Here is a 22,007-nt window from a genome sequence, read left to right as displayed (position 1 = left end):
TGCTGCTAAGCTTTTGTGATTGCCTTGCTGATTAGCTTCCACTTTCAGGTCAGAATCTTGTCTGCAGCAGACAGCTCTTCTCCCTCTTGTGACATGGGACCAAGGCAGAAGGCTGTGTCACCTCCAGAATCGAGAAAGGAGCCAGGCAGAGAGGGAGTGGCTTCCTCTAAAACCTGGAATAAGGTGATGCCTAGGAGCCACCTCCCTGTGATGACTGCTTTCAAGCGGTAGGGGGGAAATCCGGGTCTCCTGCGAGGACAGCCCCCTCCGTGCTGACTCCTGCCAGGGGGCAGTTCAAAGTGCTTTCCCTAAATTGGCTCTCTACTCTTCAGAAAATCCCCAGGAGTCAAGCAAATGGTATGTGCTCCCTTGACAAGAGGGAGCAGGGACTGAGCCCTGTGGTCTCCTGCTCCCAGCCAGCATCACCCCTCCTCATATAAGCAACAAAGTCCTATTGTACAGCACAGGGAGCTATATTCAATATCCTGTTACGAACCAGATTGGAAAAGAATATGAACAAGAATATCAATATGTATAACTGAATCGCTTTGCTGTACAGCAGAAATTAACACATTGAAAATCAATTATACTTCAATAAAATTAAAAAAAAATCTTCCTTATGGTTCCACAATGACCCTAAGAGAAGTGACAGAGCTCCTCCAGGAGTGTGCAAACATAACATTCTTCGCAGAAGGGCCATCTGGTTTGGATGGACTCACAACTCTGTGTCTTGCACAACAGATGTCAGAAGAAAACCCACCTGTCCTATTCTAACGAACTCTGCCTGGCGGGCCTCTTCTTTCTTCCTCGCTGACTTGGGCGATTCCGGTAAGACGTCACTGAAAGATCGTCTATTAAGCATGTTCTGAAAAAGAAAGACAAGTTATGAATTCCAAAGATGGTTATCAAATCTCATCTTTGCCTTCTCTTACTCCACAAACCTATTTGTCCAAATAGTCCTACTTCTGCCGCCTCTATTCATTCACTCAATAAGCATCTATGGAGCACCGCTCAAGTGTCCGCCCAGGTCTGTGTGAGCCGCAAGGGATTAAGGAGCCAACAGGGGGAGAGATAGCCTCTGAAAGAGCCAGCCCCTGGAAGAGCTGAGAGCAGGGGCTCAGAAAGCAAGCAAACCAGCAGCTCCACTTACTAACCGCCTCCCAGAGTGACTGGCCGCTACGCTGCACAGCTCCAAGGATGCCGTTCTCAGAGAGGGTACCCCCAGAACATGACACACTCAATTCCATGTGAACAGGGCCCCTGGACTTGTCAACTCTGTGGTCTTCTGGGTAATTTTGGGCAAGGAACTTAATTTCTGAGTCTCAGTGTCTTTGTGTGGCTAATACCTGTCTCTGAGGTGTGTTATAAGGACTAAGGAAGGAAATGTATGGGAGGTGCTTGAGCACACACTCAGTAAATGTCAGTTTTCTTCCAGACAGCAGTCAGAGAACTGGGTGCATGCTTGCAGTTAGCACGTAGTGGCTGAACACCTATGCTCTGCTGGATCTGGGCAATGTGGTGGACACAATCTCTGTCCTCATGGAGCAGAGTCTACGGGAAAGCTAGATTAAGTAACTGACTACATGACTGGCACATGGATAACTTCTATGAAGGGGAGGTACATAAAGCATCTGGAGGCATTAAACAGGGGCACTCAGCTTCAGCTGGGCTGGGGAAAGCCTGTTAAGGCAGTGATGCTTCAGCTAAGACCTGCAAAGACATCACATACTTCTCTTGGTACCCTTTCTTCACTGGAAGGACTGATGCTGAAGCGCCAATACTTTGGCCACCTGATTCAAAAAACCAACTCTTTGAAAAAGACCCTGATGCTGGGAAAGGCTGAGGGCAGGAGGAGAAGGGGGCGACAGAGGATGAGATGGTTGGATGGCATCACCGACTCAATGGACATGAGTTTGAGCAAACTCCGGGAGATAATGAAGGACAGGAGAGCCTGGCGTGCTGCAGTCTATGGGGTTGCAGAGAGTGGGAGATGACTTAGCAACTGAACAACAATAACTCTCTCTTCATCCTTCCTTGACCTTAAGGAAATAAGGAAATGGGCAGATTGCCAATTATGGCTGGCTATTTAGGGCCCTGGGGTTGGTCTGGCCCAAGCCCTGTAAGTAGCTGGGTGTAGAGACCGGCTGGAAATCAGGGGCACCTCTAAGAGGGCGGTGGTCACTGTGCTGAAGGGAAAGGATCACACGGTTTGTCTGCACCAGTGTGTTCTGATGTTCTTCGTCTCCCCAGGGTGGGGGTGGGGGGTACTTGAGACCAGACACTGCATTTATGTTCACATTCAGTAGCAACTCCTGTGGCTGGAGTTTGTGGCCCCAATGATTCTAGGGGAGTGTTCCCACTTGTTCTGTGTTCTTTGTTAAATACGAGAAATGCTTCTAAACAATGATGATTTCATTCCGCATTAACACTTATTAGCCACCATGACACACGGCGATCTTGTACTGAGTCCGGAGGCCTCTAAAGAGTGTGGCGCCCTCGAGGTGCTGGGCTCCTCAAGGGAGGTGCTGGGTCTTTTCAGTGTGGATACACCTTCAGCCTAGGAAGTGTCTGGCGCAAAGTGGATTTTCAGTAAATGCACAGGCATATTTCAGTGCCTAAATATGGTACTCGCCACTAAATCTCCAGAAAACCTTAAGAGAGCGTAGTCTCTCTCCCAAATCCCTACTTTGCCTGTCCATCAGCTCCATGGCACAGGCAACACTGAGCGGTACTCCAAGGCCAGCCACCCCAAAGCACTCTACTGCTCCACGGACTGTTGACTGACACTCGTGCCCCAGCCTGCATGGTGACCTCTACAAGATTTTTATGAAAATCGCACTCCTTTATATGGACATTAAACGTCCCCTCTTCCCATGGTATCCACGAGAGAGCCCCAGCCCATGGCGGCCACAGTCCAGTGTTGACAGCCAGGATCAGGAGATGTTACACTCTTCTAACCAGGACTCATCACAAGGACTTGTGTTCTCAATTCAGACCCCATGGGAAAGAAAGAAGACCATGGACCCAGGGTTACCTTGTGCAAATCTGGCATCAAATCCTGGTATAAAGATCGAATCAACATATCCAGAGTTCGTCGACGTTTCTGGGCGAATGTTGGGGTTTCCAAAGTGGCTTTTTCACCGTTAATTACTAAGATAAATCAAGTTACAAAGGGAATTACAAATGTTAGGTTATTGAAGAATGTCCTTCTCAAGGAAACTTTTCACAGTAAATGCCACCCATTTCCTAATACTGTTATTACCCTCCTTTCATGGAAGAATCCTTAAAAACTTGCTAAATTTCTCTGTACAAAGTCATACTCCATAGGTATATCTATCTTGCCTTTCCTGTTGGATTACAAGATTCCTGAGCAGAGGGTATAACTAATTACTTGAAGACCTAACTCGAACCCAAACCTGCCCTCATCCACCATTCCACCCACCTACTCACCCATCCACTAATCCATCCATCCATTAATCCACATACCCACCCATTCACCCATCCATCCAACACATGGTCAAACCATAGGATGCCATTCAATGGGATTAAATATATATTTGATGGATTGTGTTAGAAAAAATAACACCACCATTGCCTAAGCAGAGTACTGGAATTCTTAGCCCAATGAAAGTTTCTTCTGGAAGAAAAAGCTGGTGGTTTAGTGGACTACAGACACTGAGAGTCAATGAAGTGGAATGTCCAGTTACACATTAGAGCGCAGAATGCAAAGTGTGCAGTAGTTAGGAGCTTGAGGCTGAGGCAGTTATGGGTTTGAATCCCAGCTGTGCTGCTGTCTGTGCATTCTTAAGCAAATTATTTAGATCCTTGGGCCTCAATTTTCTATTATATAAAATGAATATAACCATATTTCCTTATGGGGTTGTAAGAATGTGATAGAACACATAAAAGAGCACAGAGCTAGGCCTATTGAACTGAATAAATATTAGTTATTTGGTGGCTAGGATGCTAGGTATAGATGAGAACCCAGGAGAGACCTCCAAAACACCATCAGAAAGCTAAATATGTTTCTCATGAAAAATTAACAGAACGTGGAATGCAATCAATGCTTAAACGATGATATCTTCTTTACAGTATCTTGCAAGAATTAGAAGAAATGTATTTTGATGTAGAACAAGGTACAAAAACATTTCAAAATAGAAACTTACATTTCACTAGCAAAAAGTCCCTGAATTCCTGGTGGTCTGTAAACACTGGTGGGGATGGCAAGGGTGGGCCAAAGAGTGGTACGCTTTCCTCTGAAAATATTTTCAGCCTGCGTAGAGAACATTGTAGAGTTAGTTGGTTTTTCTTAAAAGATCATCAACATCTGGATCTTAAATTTCTCCAGTTGCCTATGTGATGTCTTAGGAATACTTCCACAGGAGGAAGGCATCCTCTGTTCTTCCAGAACCTTGGCCACCATGCAGCAGTCCTATCTGCTTTAGGGCAAAGATCAGGTCTTCCTGGATCCTTCATGGTCCAACCCACCAAGCGGCGGGCAAGGTCACCCACTGCAGTAATGACAGCAAAGACCACCACTTGCACCCACTGCACAACAGGGAGCATACTTGGTATTTTAAGACATAGTATCCGCTGATTCTCAGCAGCCTGCCAAAGTAGAGCCATTACCTTCCTTCCACAGACAAGCCTGAGGCTCCAAGAAGATAAACACTTTTCCCCTAAAGCTTCAAAGTTAGTAAGCGACAGAGCTGGGATTCCAACCCAGGTCTATTTGCCTCACAGTTTATCCTCTTTTCACAATATCATGATAGCTTTTAACAGATTAATTTTTGAGAACAAAAGCATAAACAGGCAAGGATGTAGCCTAGGAAGGAGGGTGCTCTGGGCAAGATCAAACATATTGCATTTGTGCCCTCTGTGGAGCACAACCACATTCCAAGCTAGCCCTGACCCTCGGGTCTACTGCACAGAGCAACACTATACGAAACAGGGGACTTCCCTGGTGATCCAGAGGCTAAGACTCCACACTCCCAGTGCAGGGGCCCAGGTTTGATCCCTGGTCAGGGCACTAGATTCCACATGCTGCAACTAAAGATCCTGAGTGCTGCAACTAAGACCCAGCGCAGCCAAATAAAAAAACCCAAATCAAAACAAAACACTATATGAGACAAGCTTTTCCTGAAGACACAGTCTTTCAAGTCAATCAAAAAACAGGTAATAAATCAAGAGTCTCATAAAATGAATGCCAAATTAACACGTAAACATGAGGATTAGAACAAGCCATCAAGATAAAGTTGTTACCAACCTGTAATTGTCCTTTTGCTGATCATACCTCACTAAGGCAAAAATATCTGTGGTGATGGTTAAGGAAATCAATTAAGGACCCGATGGGCACAGTCAAAAGCTTGTGTTTGGTAAACCCCGGGTACAGGATCATCTTGGACCTGCTCTCCTGGGGTCAGGGCACCTGTTACCCTTAGGTTGAGATGGAACCTTGTCTTCTGTAAAAGAGACAGCCGGGGGAGACAGGTTTGACCTCTGCGTGCTCGTCCTTTTGGGAAAGGGCTTCACCTCCAAATCTGTCAGAAAAGCAATGTAAATAATGCTATGAAACCACTACAACAAAGCAAAACCAGAGCAAAAAGATCAGTTCCCTTGCCTGGAAATATATACAAGATCCCCAGTGAAATTAACCAGATATGTCGTCTCAAACATTTTGAAAGGAAAAGCAGTTTAAATGTATCCACTGTATACTTTCCCTCTCTCTCCTTCTGGCTTTTAGTAGACAAAACAAACCCAAACAAACCAGTGTAGCTGGCGGCAGTCTCTAGGCAGAATCTACTTTGCTCGTGTTGGGCATGTTGAGTCTAAAATAGTACCACCTCCACCAGCATTTTTTTTCTTCTCCCATTCCTCCTTTTCCCCCAGCATCTCCCAGCCCTAGCTTCTCTTAGCTAGGGTTGAAATACCACCCTCCTCAATCCCTCAGAGTGCTCCCACTCTTAGATTTGTCCCTTTGGAGAAACAAACAAGCCCAGTCCCAAATCTAAAACTCATAATGAAAGGAAATTCTAAAAATAATGATGATCTCTCTGTTACTCTGAGTCACCTCCCTCTCCCTCTTGGAATTTTCTTTCTGTTCTGTAAGAAGAACTGCTGCACAAAAGTCCTCCATGCCAGTGACCAGAATAAGATATCACTTATTATTAATGTGTATGTGCAAACCTGTTTTATTCCCTGTCCTCATGGCAATTTTCAGCTTTTAAAACTTACATACTGGGACTTCCCTGGTGGTCCAGTGGCTAAGACTCTGCTTGCAATGCAAGCGGTCTGGGTTCAATCCTTGGTCAGGGAACTAGGTCCTGCATGCCACAACAAGGATCAAAGATCTCGAGTTCCACAACTAAGACCCAGTGCAGCCAAATAAATAAATGTGCTCAGTTGCTTCTGTCATGCGATCTCACGGACTGTAGCCCGCCAGGCACCTCTATCCATGGGATTATCTTGGCAAGAATACTGGAGTGGGTTGCCAGTTCCTCCTCCAAGGGATCTTCCTGACCCAGGGATCAAACCCGTGTCTCCTGCAGCTCCTGTATTGGCAGGTAGATTCTTTATCACTGAGCTACCTGGGAAGCCCCCAGATAAATAATTTAAAGAAAAACTTACATTCTATAATGTTAGGACATAAGCGAACAAGCTAGAGGATGCAGAGCAATCTACTTGTAGATGTCATGAGTCACAGTGGTCCTAGCTCCCAGCATCTTTACTGGGGTCTCCAGGGAATATGAATAACTAGACCAGAATTTATTCTGAAAAACACCTGTAGGTACTACTACTTGCCTTTACTTATTATGGCCAGCATGACAGCTGGGTCTCACTGTCATGGCCAGTGGCCCAGGACAATGGGGCCATGGTTGGGGATGTGTCGGGCTGGCCATGCTCATGCCCCAGGCCTGTCTGAGTGCACTGAGCTTGGGCATTACTGAGAACTTCAGGTCTTTGGTGGCAAAGTGAGCTAAAGATGCACGAGAGGAAGTGGAGGGAAAGCAAATAAAAATAGGATTAATTCTATCACTTCTCAAATGTTAAGAGATGGTAATACAGCAGCCATTCCCAGGACTTAGAATCAACAAAGGCACATTATTTTGGCTTTTTATCTCAGCTTGCAAGTTTTTTATACCTAAAGCAAATTTCTCAGAGGATTCACTACCTATAATTCTTCTAATTCCCTTATTATCAGTGGAAGGTAGGAAGTTCCCTTTATTTCATAGATACTTGAGGAAAGGAAAAACAGTTGTGAAGTGAAGAATTCTCTGAGAATAAATAAGTCCATTCATCGCTGCAGTGGACAGAGAGAGTGGCTCTTAGGGTCTAGCAACCAAAACAATCAGCACGTGCCAGTCCACCATGACATCAGGCTTGAGGGTCATTTAAGGTCCAGCGAGGCTAACTTGGGAGGGTTCACTCAGGCCCAGGATACGTGTGAAGTGGGAGCGGATCATGGAAGGCTTGAAGGCAGGAGAAGGTTCCTCTCCTTCCTGGAACACTATGGTGACGATGTCGTTTCCAATGTGGCGCTTCCTTTCCACCTGGATGTAAATGAACAGCATCACTGAGAAGGCCGCTCACACACGGCACGTTCCCAGAGTTAATGCACTAACGCAGCAAAACAAACTCCAATGCTCACAGAGCCCTGAGCTTCATTATCTTTGTCTCCTTGCCTCCCAAACTTCTCCAGCCCATCTCCTAGCTCATCTGGCAGTCTCCTCCACTCCTCTTCCAACTCAGTCCTGCATTTAATCTTCACTACCCTCCCCCAGGAGCCTCCAAACAGTCTCCTTGCCTCTATTCTTTCACACTTTACTGCTCTGATCAGGTTCACCTTCACTCCTGCTTCATCTCCTTAGCCTGGAGTTCAAGGCCCCTAGAACAGAGGCATTGCCTCAGAATTCCCTGGGGACGGGCTCAAATATGCATATTTAAAAATATAAATGAATGCCTTCACTCGTTCTGAAGCATATACTTGATGAGAATAGTGCCCCTATCTAATCTGACCCCAGCTGACTTTCCAAAATGATCTGCTAGACCTAGGGCCAATAAATCTTTTTTAAAAAAATTATTTTTTAATTGAAGGATAATTGCTTTATAGAATTTTGCTGTTTTCTGTCAAACCTCAACATGAAGCAGCCATAGGTATACATATATCCCCTCCCTTTTGAACCTCTTTCTCATCTCCCTCCCCAACCCACCCCTCTAGGTTGATACAGAGCCCCTGTTTGACTTTCCTGATATATACAGCAAATTCCCATGGCTATCTATTTTACATATGGTAATGTAAGTTTCCATGTTACTCTTTCCATACATCTCACCCTCTCCTCCCCTCTCCCATGTCCATAAGTCTATTCTTTATGTCTGTTTCTCCATTGCTGCCCTGTAAATAAATTCTTCAGTACCATTTTTCTAGATTCTGTATACATGCGTTAGACTATGGTATTTATCTTTCTCTTTCTGGCTTATTTCACTCTGTATAATAGGTTCTATGTTCATCCACCTCATTAGAACTGTCTCAAATGCATTCCTTATTATGGCTGAGTAATATTCCATTGCGTATATGTCAGTAAATCTTTTCTGTGAAGGTCCAGATTCTTGGCAGTCCCTTGTACTTCAAGGAGATCAAACCAGTCAATCCTAAAGGAAATCAGTCCTGAATATTCATTGGAAGGACTGATGCTGAAGCTCCAATACTTTGGCCACCTGATGCGAAGAGCAGACTTGTTGGAAAAGACCCTGATGCTGGGAAAGACTGAGAACAGGAGGATAAGGGGGTGACAGAGGAAGACATGGTTGGATGGCATCACCGACTCAATGGACATGAGTCTGAGTAAACTCCAGGAGTTGGCGATGGACAGGGAAGCCTGGCATGCTGCAGTCCATGGGGTCGCGAAGAGTTGGAGACAACTGAGCGACCAAACTGAACTGAACTGAGCAACTGAATGACAACAATGAAGGTCCAGACAGTAAGTATTTTGGGGTTTGCAGATCATACTCTTTACAACCATGCAGCTTTGCTATTGTGGCAAAAAGCAGCTGTAGACAATTCATAAATCAACGGGCAAGACTGTTTTCCAACAACACTTTATTTAACAAACCACGCAGTCTGCTGGATCTGGTCCATGGGCCATAGTTTGCCAAGCCCTGTCCAAGAACTTTGCACAACTGGCCAAGGAGAATGATTCACTTTTCTCCGTGGGTCTCTCATGTGTCCCCTATCTTACATTGTAAGCTCCTGAGAACAGGATCTCTACCTGACCCATATTAGATATTACTCTCATTTTGCAAGTAAAAAAAACTAAGGCTTAGAGATGCTCTGATAATTTCACTTCAATTCAATTCAACTCAAAAAGATTTTTGGCAATTACTTCTTAGATATGACACTAAAGGCATAGCCAATGAAAGAAAAAATACATAAATTTGACTACATTAAAATTTAAAACTTCTGTTTACATTAAAAGATACTATCAACAAAGTAAAAAGACAGCCCAAAGAATGGGAGAAATATTTACAAGTCATATATTCAATCATATATAAAGAACTCCTAAAACTCAACAACAAAAACCCCAAATAATGTGATTAAAATATAAGCACAGGACTTGAATACACAATGCTTTAAAGAAAATATACAGATGGATAATAAACACAAAAGATGTTCAATATCACTAATGGTTAGAGAAATGCAAATAAAAAGCACAATGAGATATCACCTCACACCCATCAGAATAGCTATTTTAAAACAACTCAAATAACAAACGTTGTTACAAATGTGGAGAAACTGGAACTCATGCATTGCTGGTGGGAATGTAAAACAGAGCCACTGCTGGGAAAAATATTTAAAATTAAACACAGAACTACCATATGATCCAGCAATTCCAGTTTTGGGTATATTCTCCCCAAATTGAAAGCAGAGACTCAAACAAATATCTGTACACCAATGCTCTTAGCAGCTGTATTGATAATAGCCGAAAGGTGGAAATGACTCAAGCATCTACCGATGGATGAATGGATAAAGAAAATGTGGTATAAAAATATGGAATACTACTCAGCTTTAAAAACGAAGGAAATTCTGACACATGGTACAATATGGACGACCCCTGAGGACACTGTGATAGTGAAATAAGCCAGACAAAAAGGAAAAATGTATGATTCCACTTACATGAGATTCCTAGAATAATCAAATTCATAAAGACAGAGAGGAGTGCGGTGGTTGCCAGGGGCTTGGGGAGGGAGGAATGTGGATTTACTGATTAATGGGTACGGGCTTTCGGTTTGAGAAGATGATAAAGTTCTGGAGATGGACCGTGGCGATGACTGCACAACAATGCACTTAATGGAATTAATGGCACTGAACTATAAATTCAGAAGTGGTTAAAACTGTAAATTTTATATTAAAATGAAAATAAGTAAGTGCTCATCCATCAGTTGATGACTGGATAAACAAAATGTGTCTATAAAATAGGAAATTATTCTGCAATAAAAAGGGATGAAATACAGATACAGGCTACAACATGGACAAACCTTGAAAGCATGCCAAGTGCAAGAAGCTAGTTACAAAAGACCACACATGACGTGATTCCATTTGTACAAAGTGTCCCCAGTAGGCAAATCGAAAGAGAAAGCAGGTTGCTAGTTACCAGAGGCTACGCAGCGGGGAGTGGGAAGTGATGGCAAAGCCGCGAGAGATTTCTCTTCGGGGTAATGAAATATTCTAAAATTGACTGTGATGATAGCTGAATAACCATGTGAACATACTTAAGTGGGTAAAGTGAATGGAATATGAAATATGTCTCAATAAAGCTTTTATATATATTTTGTAAAGTAATTATTTTGCTTCTGCTCTGTATCAGGAACAAAACAGACAAAATTCCTGCCTTCATGGGGCACACACTCTAGCAGTAGGTACAGAAATTACACAGTAAACGTAAACAAGTGTTCTAAATAATATGTGTCATGTTAGGTGACAATATGTGCCATGGACGAACAGGAGCCGTGCAGGGGCCTGGGGGCGCTGGGGGCACTGGGGTTGGGTGGGTTGTGGCTTTAATTCAGTCATGGGGTCATTTTAACAGCTGGCATTTGGGTAGATCTGAGGGTGGTCAGTGAGTCAGCCAGAAGATACCAGGTAGGAGAGAGTTCTAGGCAGAAGGAAGGGCAGCTTAAAGCCATGACGTGGAGCAGGATCTGGTGACTTGGGACAGGAAAGGAAGATGATATGACTGGAAGGGAGGAAACCAGGAGAGCAGTGGGTGGGGGGACCAGAGAGGTACGGAGGTCACTAGGGGCCTTCAGCCACTCTAAGGATCTGGCTTTGACTCTGAGTGAAGCGGAAGGCACTAGGGCTTTGGGAAGAGGCTGACGTGCATTTCTAAGGATCGCTCTGGCCAGTGGATTGAGAAACACTTTGTCAGGGCACCAGGGAGGCTGAGAGGAACTTATTCAGCATGGTAACTGAAGTGTGACAAAAGCTCAGGTGTCACCTGAAGGTCGAGCCCACAGGATTTCCTGACAAACTGAATATGGGATGAGAAGGAGAGACAGGAATCAAGAATGATTCTAAGGTCATTTTGCCCCACACACAGGAAGAGCAGAAGAGCCATCATCAGAGATAAGAAAGACTTTGGGAGGAAGAGGTCTGGAGGAGAGTAGGGAATTCAGCTTTGGACAGACTGGGTGTGAGACGCTGAGCCCAGGGGAGGCGTCAAGAAGCCTGCATATTTGGTCTGGAGTTCCCCCTAGGCTGGCTGGAGATGTAAGTTTGGGTGTCTGGGGCATGGGATGGGATATGAATGGGTGTGTGAGTATAGAAAGAGAAGAGAAAGGAGCTGAGAACTGAGCCCTGGGGCTGTCATCACACACAAAGAGTCCAGGATCCCAGAGCCACTTTGAGGCAGAGCTGGGGCTGGGCCCAGGGCTGACACAGAGCCTGTGCTTTTATCTGGTCCTGAAAGCTGTAGTCAGGTTCTGGAGCACTGGGAGACTGGGTGTTAGGGGCGAGGACATCACAGATGTTAGGGAGAAGATAAGCCCCAGAAAGACAAATATCAATACCCCCTTTCTTGCCCCCACTGTGGTTTACTTCGGTGATAGAAGAAAGAGATGAAGGAGTTATTGTAAAACCAAAATCTACAAAATCTTTGTGAAAGTTTGTTTCTTTACATCAGATTTGGGATGTGGCTCAGACTGTTCCACAAGTGTTTTAGATGTTAGGAGATCAAAGAGCCACCAAGATCTTATGAGCCACCAAGATTTTCTGACCGTTACCTTAGGCCCCAAAGAGACCATGGCAGGTACAGAGAGAGGCTTGCGGTTACTGGTCCTTCTCTGCACCGAGAAGGTTCACTGTCATTCTGCACTTCTTTGGCTCTCTTCCCCACTGCTTTATGTTTCTGGTAACAGAGAGAAGGTTCATAGTTGTGATTTTCTTCACATCTACTGATGCTGGGCAAGTGGAAGGCCCAAGCACTACCCACAGATCCAGCCAAGATGTTGAGAACACCAGAGTTCATCTGGGAACATTTCAGTGCTTCTGGTGAGCCTGTTTTCTCTTAATATGCTAACAGCCCCTTCAAAAAGATAAGGTTAAAGTCTGGAGCTGGGCAAAGGTTGAACTGTCACATTCATTCCTCCTGTCTCCGGCTAATGCCGTCATTTGTCACAGGACACAGGCTATTTTAGTGAATGTACGGGGCTGAAAAGGTCAGGGTTGGGGGAGGAGGAGGGTTATGAAATATTTCAGTGGAATTTTTTCCCTAGCATTGTTGAGATGTAAGAGGTCAACATAATTCATGATGAGTTGGAGGGTCAGCTTGGTCTCTCTTCTCCATGTGAACCCAGGGTCCTAAGAGCTTCAGCTCCTAAGAAGTGGAGCCTGGTAGTGATAATATAGGTCACCTCAGCCACACAAGGGAAGAAGCTTGCAGAAAGGAACTCTTAGACACTTAAGCAAGCCTACTGGGCCGAGGCACTTCCTGCTTACGCCTGTCCCTTGCCAGTTAGCCTTCTAAAATCAGAGCAAGCTTAAATTCTCCAGAGGGTCTCCACTGCCTGTAAGACAATCCACCAGCTCCTTATTCCAGGCCCCAAACCATCAAACAGAACTAGCTCTTCCTGAGCCCACCACCTGCATGTCCCCAAAGCATCGCTATGTCTCATGATCATAACATCACTTTTTAGCCCAACCATCTGCTTTGTGTCTTTCTCCTACTGGAATCTCATTGAAATAAGGATTATAAGTGTTTAGAAAAAATCCCTTTTAGCGCTCACGTACTGGCTCTAGGTTCACATTTCTCGCAAATCTTTGCTGAACAACTGTCGATTCATGTTTGTGATATTTACTTACACAGATGCCTTCAATGTGTAATAAAGGGATAAGAATCTCATACAAAGGTAAATGGAACCCCCCAAATCCTTAAAAAACCAGCAGCATGTATTTTTGTTATATCTGGATTTCATCAAATGGGCAAGTTTTCTCTGGAAACGGCTAATCTCTGCAGTGGCAGAGTGTTCTTGGGTAGTTTTTTCCGCAACGGGGCACAGGCCACTGGGGAAATGGTCAGTGTTAACCTCCTGCATTAACCTGAAAAAATGCTTGCAACCATTCTGACAAGACACAGGCACGTGGAGAGAAGTCACAGGATGCGTATATGCAAAACCGTCTGTCAGGGGTCTAGAAAACCACACTCACACACAGGCACACACACATGGTCACACAGACACACAGGTGCATGACTGTCTGAGCCTTTATCTCCTGAAGGGGCCAGCACCAGTAAGGGTAGTTCTTCCTAAGCCTTGGTGAAACTGCAAGCAAACAGACTGGAAACAACATCCCCAAACTGGTCCTGAAATTCGGCTCGTGTATGAACATCCACAGTCTCTGGTTCTATGAAGTTAGCAATGCACTCTCCACACTGCGGTCACTGCTGAATGTTCTGCATGTTCACACGTACCTGCTGTTTGTTTTCTTTGGAATACGGCAACATGGTAGAAACATGAAACATGATCTCATGCCCTTGGTAGATGGTATAAACAGAATGAATCCCTGTGGTATCATCTGTAAAAATACAATACGCATTTAGTGGGCACAGGGAGTTCTGAGGCCGTAAGGAAACAGTCTTTATTTGCAGGCTAGAGGAATACAGCACAGTTAGCACATTCCAAAGATCCTATGATCATCCACCTGAGTGGAGGCAACAGTACGGATCCCTCTCCAGCTGAGGCAAGGCTACTGCCCACGTGGGGGCCTCTTCATCCCCCTCTAAGCTCTCTTGCTGTCTCATTCATGCCTTGCTTAGAGCAGAGGAGATCATGAGAAGTCTGAGCCCCAAAGGACAGCATGTTACAACTCCTTGCCTTCTAGTTACTGCTGGTGTCCAGGCCAAAATGAACACAAGATGACATACAAGTAATTATCATGTCCATAAAACAAAAGGAGTTATATCCCTGGCAGCATTGGATACTGACTAATAGCATGGAGTTTGGAGTTGGGCAGACTCAGATTCGAGTTCTCATTAGCTATGTTCCTTCTGACACATTACCTCACCTTTCTCTGAGCCTCAGTTTCTTAAAATTTGCAAATAGAGATAAAAGTAGTGTCTAACTCCTAGGGGTGTCTATCAGATTATCCCAGGAAAGGGAAATGAGGCTGATGGACTCCAGGAGTGACCATGGGCACACAGAGCTTGTTTCGGGGTCATGGGAGTGGGAAGCTGGGCCTGACCACTGGGGCTGAATACTTTATCCCAGCATCCACCAGTTAAGGTGGATAAGGAGAGCTCAGGGCAGCTCTCACAAACCGCCTGACCTTCTTGTATTCAGAATTTGTGAATTCTGGTGGGCTGGTGGAGAGACGAGGCCCCCAGAGGCTCAGGATACCTGATTTGAAGTTTATCAAATTTAGGCCAATGAGCCTCACATCACCTGCCTGGCTTACCTCCAGGACTGGCTGTGAAGAGCAGATAAAACGACAGAAGTGCAAGCACAAGAAAAAACCCATAAATGCTGTATAGTTATAAGACAGCACACTCCACCCTGGGTATACATTCAAATTCAGATGAGGCTGGCAAACAAAACTTCTACAAAACACAGCAGAATGGAGGAGGAGGCAAGCTTACTTTTGGTGTCCAGACCACCACGGTAGCCTGTCCAGCCCTTGAGAGTGATGGTGTCACCCAGCAGATTTAAAAATTTTTGAAAAGCTTCACTTCCGATTTCTGTAAGAAGAGGTCAAGTGTGAACAAAGTGCAGTGTCCACAAGGTCCTAGTTTCTAGCTATGTACTGAAATCCTTTGAAGATTAACTAGGCTCCACGGACATTCCCTCTTCTGGAGACTGTGCAGGAGGCCCACAGTTCCCAGAATCTGAGGAAAGGAAAAACTACAGAGTCAGTCTAAGCAACCTGAGTGCTGCCAGGCTGGGGTCACAAGGATCTAGTAATGCAGAAGGAAAACATAATTACTACTCCTGTTAATAAGGAACAGGCCTCTAATATGAAAAGTGCTAAATAACAGGAAAAGAGGGCCATTTTCTAATTCTCTTAAGCATAAAAATCACAGAGAAAAGTTTCCCCGTTGCTCCTGAGATAACAAATCCCCATGTAATTTTCCAGTTACACTGAATCCCCCATGTCAGTGCTTGGCACAGATTCAGTGACCAGTGAATATTTGTCAAATGAACGAAACTGGGAAAACATATGTCCTACCAAATTTACCCTGAAAATTTACCCTTCAGCTTCATAAAAACTACTGGCTGTTTCTTTGCATTAAAGACTGAGCGGGTAAGATGAGTTGCAATTGTCTAAATTGCAATGAGGCGGGGCAGGGTTTCTGTTAGAAAAAGGGGGAGACACTCACCGTTGCTGAACATGTCATCATCTGTGAGCTGGCCATCTTTGGCAAAAAGAACCCCGAACTTGAAATTCACAGAGCCCTTACAATGAGACAACAAAAGGTGCTGGATTTAATTTTCTCATCAAAGCAGACACAGTTATGCGACGTGCTGGTATTTAGGGACCCTACAGGGACCTCAGTGGCGACTTGCTGGATTACTTCCTCCCCTCCATTTCAATTTTGACCCATATTAACAACAATTATTTGTTGATTTTTATAGACTTTTATAGCTTATGAGGAAACCCTGTGTTCTTCTGTGAGTTCACTGGAAATTTCATTACCAATGGAGCCTGCAGGATGCCAGGTCCATTCTGCAGCAAAACAGTGCTCAAAGTACAGACCCCAGGAGCTCACAGGACTGGCACCATGCTCCGATCAGCCCAGCAGTGGCAGTCTGGAACCCAGCTAGCAGAGAGCTCAGGGTGATTCAAAATTTAACCCAACAATCTCAGGCTAAAAACTCGTGGACTATTTTAGAAACAGAAATGGAAACTGAAGACAATGTGGTCTAAAACCTCATTTGCCCCAACTCCTAAAGCTATTTAATCTCAAGAAGTCACAAAACAGATGTGGGGAGAAAAAAGCAATCAGGAAGTAGCCAGTATAAATGTTCAGTCTACTATCCTCAACATTAAATGTAGGATTAAAATCAGATGCTGTGGGAGTGATAAATACCAAATGCAAGATGGCAGCTTCTACAGGTAAGAGAGAATAGGATCAGGGAGCTCAATTGTATTTATTTATTTTTTGGCTGTGCCACTTGCCTTGCAGAATTTTTCCTGACCCAGAACTGAACCCGGGTCACCACAGTGAAAGCCCAGAATCCTAACCACTAGGCCACCATGAAAGTACTGCAATTGTGTTTTTCATATAATTTTTTCTTAAACTGAGTAATAGGTTCATAGGTCTTCATTATATATAGTCTATGCTTTTTTTGTGTGCCTGAAATATTGCATAATTTTTTTTTTTAATATTGCATAATTAAAACAAAAATCTGAGGTTGGAAAAGACCAACTTTTGCAAGGCTGTCTGATGAGGGGATTCTCAGTTGCCAGTTAAGGAGCCAACAAAGAACAAAGGTGAGTAGAATACTGCCGGCCGTACGGGAAAAAGGCATCCTTCGATGCCTCTGCCATTTGACCTCACAGAGATGGTTTCTGAACTCAGAGGTCGCTTCTGGAAAATAGGCCCTAGAGAAAGCACAATTCTTAGGTGGAGGAGGGAAGGCCATTTGTGATTCCTCTTCTCCAACCTGTCACGGGCTTAGGCAAGGGCAGTATGGGCAGACTTGGCCTTGGGAATGTGGAAACTATTGAGACTGTAGAAAAACTAGCCTTGGAGATTGTTGCTGTTGGAAACAGCTAGGGAGTGGGATCCATTAAGATTAAAATGTTCAAAAATGACACAGTATTATAGTGATTTGGTATTAAAAGAAAATTAATATCAAAAAAATTAATAACCCTATCCTCCAAAAAAGAAACTATACCCCACTTGGATTTTTAATGCAAGCCATTTCACTCCTGAGGCCTGGGAAGCAATCAGGGTAAGCCCAGCCTTTGGCAGAACCTAACCTACTTTTCTCCTTCCCAAGCCTTTGCAGGGGATCTCTCAAGTCATCTAGGGGAAGACCAAATTTAGAGAGGTTTAGTCCATTTCTCCATCAAGGTGTTCCCCTGGAGAAGGAAATAGCAACCCACTCCAGTATTCTTGCCTGGAAAATCTCATGGACAGAGGAGCCAGGTGGGCTAAAGTTCATGGGATTGCAAAGAGTCGACACCACTTAGTGACTAAACAACAACAAAGTATTGCCAATGGGTCAGAGGTGGGTGGGTCATGACAGAGCACAGAATTCAGGATGGCTGGTCTGGGAGCATTCAAACTCTGAAAAGCCAAGGGGCTAAGGCTGTACTTCTAAACATTCTTCTGTCCCCAGTACATCTGAAGGACAGATACATACCCATCAGTAGTAATAATTTTCTATCTAGTGGTTTTCTCTGTAGAGTGAGGAAGAGGGAGGTAGCTTTCAGGATGGTGCCTCCACCCAGGGCTCTTGCCCACCATGCGGGTCTCAGCTCACTTGTCAATTCAGAGAGGACTTCCTGATCTCCTAACATGGTCACCCTCCCTGCACTGTTATTCTCCTTCATGGCCCTTTGTTTATCTTCTTAATAGGCTTATTCACACTCTGTAATTCTTTTTATTGAACTTGCATATTTGTCTGTTTCTACCACTAGAACTTGGGCTTCTCTGGAGGCTCAGTGGTAAAGAATCTGCCTGCAGTGTTAGAGACGAAGAAGACCTGGGTTCGATCCCTTGGTCAGGAAGATCCCCTGGAGTGGGGCGTGGCAACCCACTCCAGTATTCTTGCCTGGAGAATCCCATGGACAGAGAAGCCTGGCAGTCTAAGCCTGGCAGTTGCGAAGAGTCGGATGCGACTGAAGCGACTAAGCACGCACGCACCACTAGAACTTAAGTCCCATGAAGGAGGGATGGTACATATCTTGCTCTCTGTGGAATCTCCAGGGCCCACTACCATGCTGGGTATTTTGGAGAGGGTTAATAAATATTCATGGAACAACTCTGTGTGTAATAAATGAGGAAAGAAACACAAGTGGTCAGATACAACTTATTTTCCACAGTTCAGTTCAGTTCAGTTCAGTCGGTCAGTCGTGTCCGACTCTTTGCGACCCCATGAATCGCAGCACGCCAGGCCTCCCTGTCCATCACCAACTCCTGGAGTTCACCCAGACTCACGTCCATCGAGGCAGTGATGCCATCCAGCCATCTCATCCTCTGTCGTCCCCTTCTCCTCTTGCCCTCAATCCCTCCCAGCATCAGAGTCTTTTCTAATGAGTCAACTCTTCACATGAGGTGGCCAAAATACTGGAGTTTCAGCTTTAGCATCATTCCTTCCAAAGACATCCCAGGGCTGATCTCCTTCAGAATGGACTGGTTGGATCTCCTTGCAGTCCAAGGGACTCTCAAGAGTCTTCTCCAACACCACAGTTCAAAAGCATCAATTCTTCGGCGCTCAGCCTTCTTCACAGTCCAACTCTCACTGGTCCAACTCTCAGTGGTCCATACGTGACCACTGGAAAAACCATAGCCTTGACTAGACGGACCTTTGTTGGCAAAGTAATGTCTCTGCTTTTGAATATGCTATCTAGGTTGGTCATAACTTTCCTTCCAAGGAGTAAGCGTCTTTTAATGTCATGGCTGCAGTCACCATCTGCAGTGATTTTGGAACCCCCAAAAATAAAGTCTGACACTGTTTCCACTGTTTCCCCATCTATTTCCCATGAAGTGATGGGACCAGATGCCATGATCTTAGTTTTCTGAATGTTGAGCTTTAAGCCAACTTTTTCACTCTCCACTTTCACTTTCATCAAGAGCCTTTTTAGTTCCTCTTCACTTTCTGCCATAAGGGTGGTGTCATCTGCATATCTGAGGTTATTGAGATTTCTCCCGGCAATCTTGATTCCAGCTTGTGCTTCTTCCAGTCCAGCATTTCTCATGATGTACTCTGCATGTAAGTTAAATAAGCAGGGTGACAATATACAGCCTTGACGTACTCCTTTTCCTATTTGGAACCAGTCTGTTGTTCCATGTCCAGTTCTAACTGTTGCTTCCTGACCTGCATACAAATTTCTCAAGAGGCAGATCAGGTGGTCTGGTATTCCCATCTCTTTCAGAATTTTCCACAGTTTATTGTGATCCGCACAGTCAAAGGCTTTGGCATAGTCAATAAAGCAGAAATAGATGTTTTTCTGGAACTCTCTTGCTTTTTCCATGATCCAGCAGATGTTGGCAATTTGATCTCTGGTTCCTCTGCCTTTTCTAAAACCAGCTTGAACATCTGGAAGTTCATGGTTCACGTATTGCTGAAGCCTGGCTTGGAGAATTTTGAGCATTACTTTACTAGCATGTGAGATGAGTGCAATTGTGTGGTAGTTTGAGCATTCTTTGGCATTGCCTTTCTTTGGGATTGGAATGAAAACTGACCTTTTCCAGTCCTGTGGCCACTGCTGAGTTTTCCAAATTTGCTGGCATATTGAGTGCAGCACTTTCACAGCATCATCTTTCAGGATTTGAAATAGCTCAACTGGAATTCCATCACCTCCACTAGCTTTGTTCATAGTGATGCTTTCTAAGGCCCACCTGACTTCACATTCCAGGATGTCTGGCTCTAGGTCAGTGATCACATCATCGTGATTATCTGGGTCATGAAGATCTTTTTTGTACAGTTCTGTGTATTCTTGCCACCTCTTCTTAATGTCTTCTGCTTCTGTTAGGTCCATACCATTTCTGTCCTTTATTGAGCCCATCTTTGCATGAAATGTTCCCTTGGTATCTCTGATTTTCTTGAAGAGATCTCTAGTCTTTCCCATTCTGTTGTTTTCCTCTGTTTCTTTGCATTGATCGCTGAGGAAGGCTTTCTTATCTCTCCTTGCTATTCTTTGGAACTCTGCATTCAGATGCTTATATTTTTCCTTTTCTCCTTTGCTTTTCACTTCTCTTCTTTTCACAGCTATTTGTAAGGCCTCCCCAGACAGCCATTTTGCTTTTTTGCATTTCTTTTCCATGGGGATGGTCTTGATCCCTGTCTCCTGTACAATGTCATGAACCTCATTCCATAGTTCATCAGGCACTCTATCTATCAGATCTAGGCCCTTAAATCTATTTCTCACTTCCACTGTATAATCATAAGGGATTTGATTTAGGTCATACCTGAATGGTCTAATGGTTGTCCCTACTTTCTTCAATTTAAGTCTGAATTTGGTAATAAGGAGTTCATGATCTGAGCCACAGTCAGCTCCTAGTCTTATGTTTGCTGACTGTATAGAGCCTCTCCATCTTTGGCTGCAAAGAACATAATCAATCTAATTTCTGTGTTGACCATCTGGTGATGTCCAAATGGTCACCTCTTCCATATAAATGTATTTTTGGTAAATTTCTTGGGATTTTGACAAGGATCTCTGTCACTTTGGGGTTCTTTTTTTTTTTTTTTGTAGCTCTTCTTTCTCTGTTTTTGGAAATGATGATAGCGATCATATGTCTCCATGACTCTGACACCTCTTCCACTCTCAGTGGTCCCTTAACAAGCACCTACAGTGGTTTGGGGTCTGCCAGATAACCTTCTTAGAATAACAGCACAGGGATTAAAGCAGTGGTTCTCCAACTTGAACAGGCATCAGTATCAGCTGGGAGGCTTGTTAAAATAAAGATTGCTGGTCCCAATCCCAGGGCCTCCAATCCCACAGGTCTGGGGTAGGGTCCAAGAATCTGTATTTGCAACAAGTCCACAGGTGATGCGATGCTGCTGGCCCAGGGGCCCCTGTCTGAGAATCACTGGACTGGAGGACCCAAACAGCAGAAGCAACCAGCTCAGGGTCATGTCCAGCTGGGATGACAGCTAGCAAGCCAAGGGCAGAAGTACTGGGTCAATGACTGAAATGATGAGCCATGAACTAACCGCCCTATGCTCCACTGAATCCACGCTTTCACTTTACAGACAGGACAACTGAAGCCCAGGGAAGATGCAATGTGCCCAAGCCTGGGACTAAGTGGATGGCAGGACTGGAGCTGGAAGTCGGGGCTCCTGACTTGCAATGCAGTGCTCTTTTCAACACAGGGCCACAGTCTTCTCAGGATGGTTTTGAGTTGAGTGAAGCTGAGAGTTACAAGCAGAAATAGGGTCCATTGCTGCCTGATCACTGACTGAAGCTTTGGAAAGTTTTTCTGGGCTTCTCTGTCACTGGCACCAGCATCCTTGCTGAGAGGACCCCGTCCACTTCAAGTTCAGTTTAGTTCAGTTCAGTTCAGTTCAGTCACTCAGTCGTGTCTGACTCTTTGCAACCCCATGGACTGCTGCACGCCAGGCCTCCCTGTTCATCACCAACTCCTGGAGTTTAAACTCATGTCCATTGAGTTGGTGATGCCATCCAACCATCTCATCCTCTGTCATCCCCTTCTCCTCCTGCCTTCAGTCTTTCCCAGCATCAGGGTCTTTTCCAGTGAGTCAGTTTTTTGTATCAGGTGGCCAAAGTATTGGAGTTTCAGCTTCAGCATCACTTCAGCCTCCACTTCAGGTGGAGGCTCCCAAAAGAC

The 22,007-nt window shown here is 44.6% G+C and overlaps 1 protein-coding gene across 1 annotated transcript in view; it reads right to left on the bottom strand.

The window, feature by feature from the left end:
* GARNL3 (GTPase activating Rap/RanGAP domain like 3) overlaps positions 1-22,007 on the bottom strand; it is a 166,175-nt gene that overhangs the window by 36,954 nt on the left and 107,214 nt on the right. Inside the window, exons 10-17 of the mRNA XM_061433539.1 lie at positions 15,864-15,939; positions 15,126-15,224; positions 13,962-14,065; positions 7,442-7,550; positions 5,267-5,312; positions 4,167-4,273; positions 3,035-3,150; positions 761-865 (exon numbers count right to left, since the gene is read on the bottom strand). Of these exons, the coding sequence (XP_061289523.1) occupies positions 761-865; positions 3,035-3,150; positions 4,167-4,273; positions 5,267-5,312; positions 7,442-7,550; positions 13,962-14,065; positions 15,126-15,224; positions 15,864-15,939 (762 nt within the window). The remainder of the gene's footprint in view (positions 1-760; positions 866-3,034; positions 3,151-4,166; positions 4,274-5,266; positions 5,313-7,441; positions 7,551-13,961; positions 14,066-15,125; positions 15,225-15,863; positions 15,940-22,007) is intronic.

The sequence above is a fragment of the Bos javanicus genome, chromosome 11 (genome assembly GCF_032452875.1).
Source record: "Bos javanicus breed banteng chromosome 11, ARS-OSU_banteng_1.0, whole genome shotgun sequence".
NCBI classification, from domain to species: Eukaryota; Metazoa; Chordata; class Mammalia; order Artiodactyla; family Bovidae; genus Bos; species Bos javanicus.
Note: the sequence above shows the minus strand (reverse complement) of the source record. Positions and strands in the feature narration are given on the sequence as shown.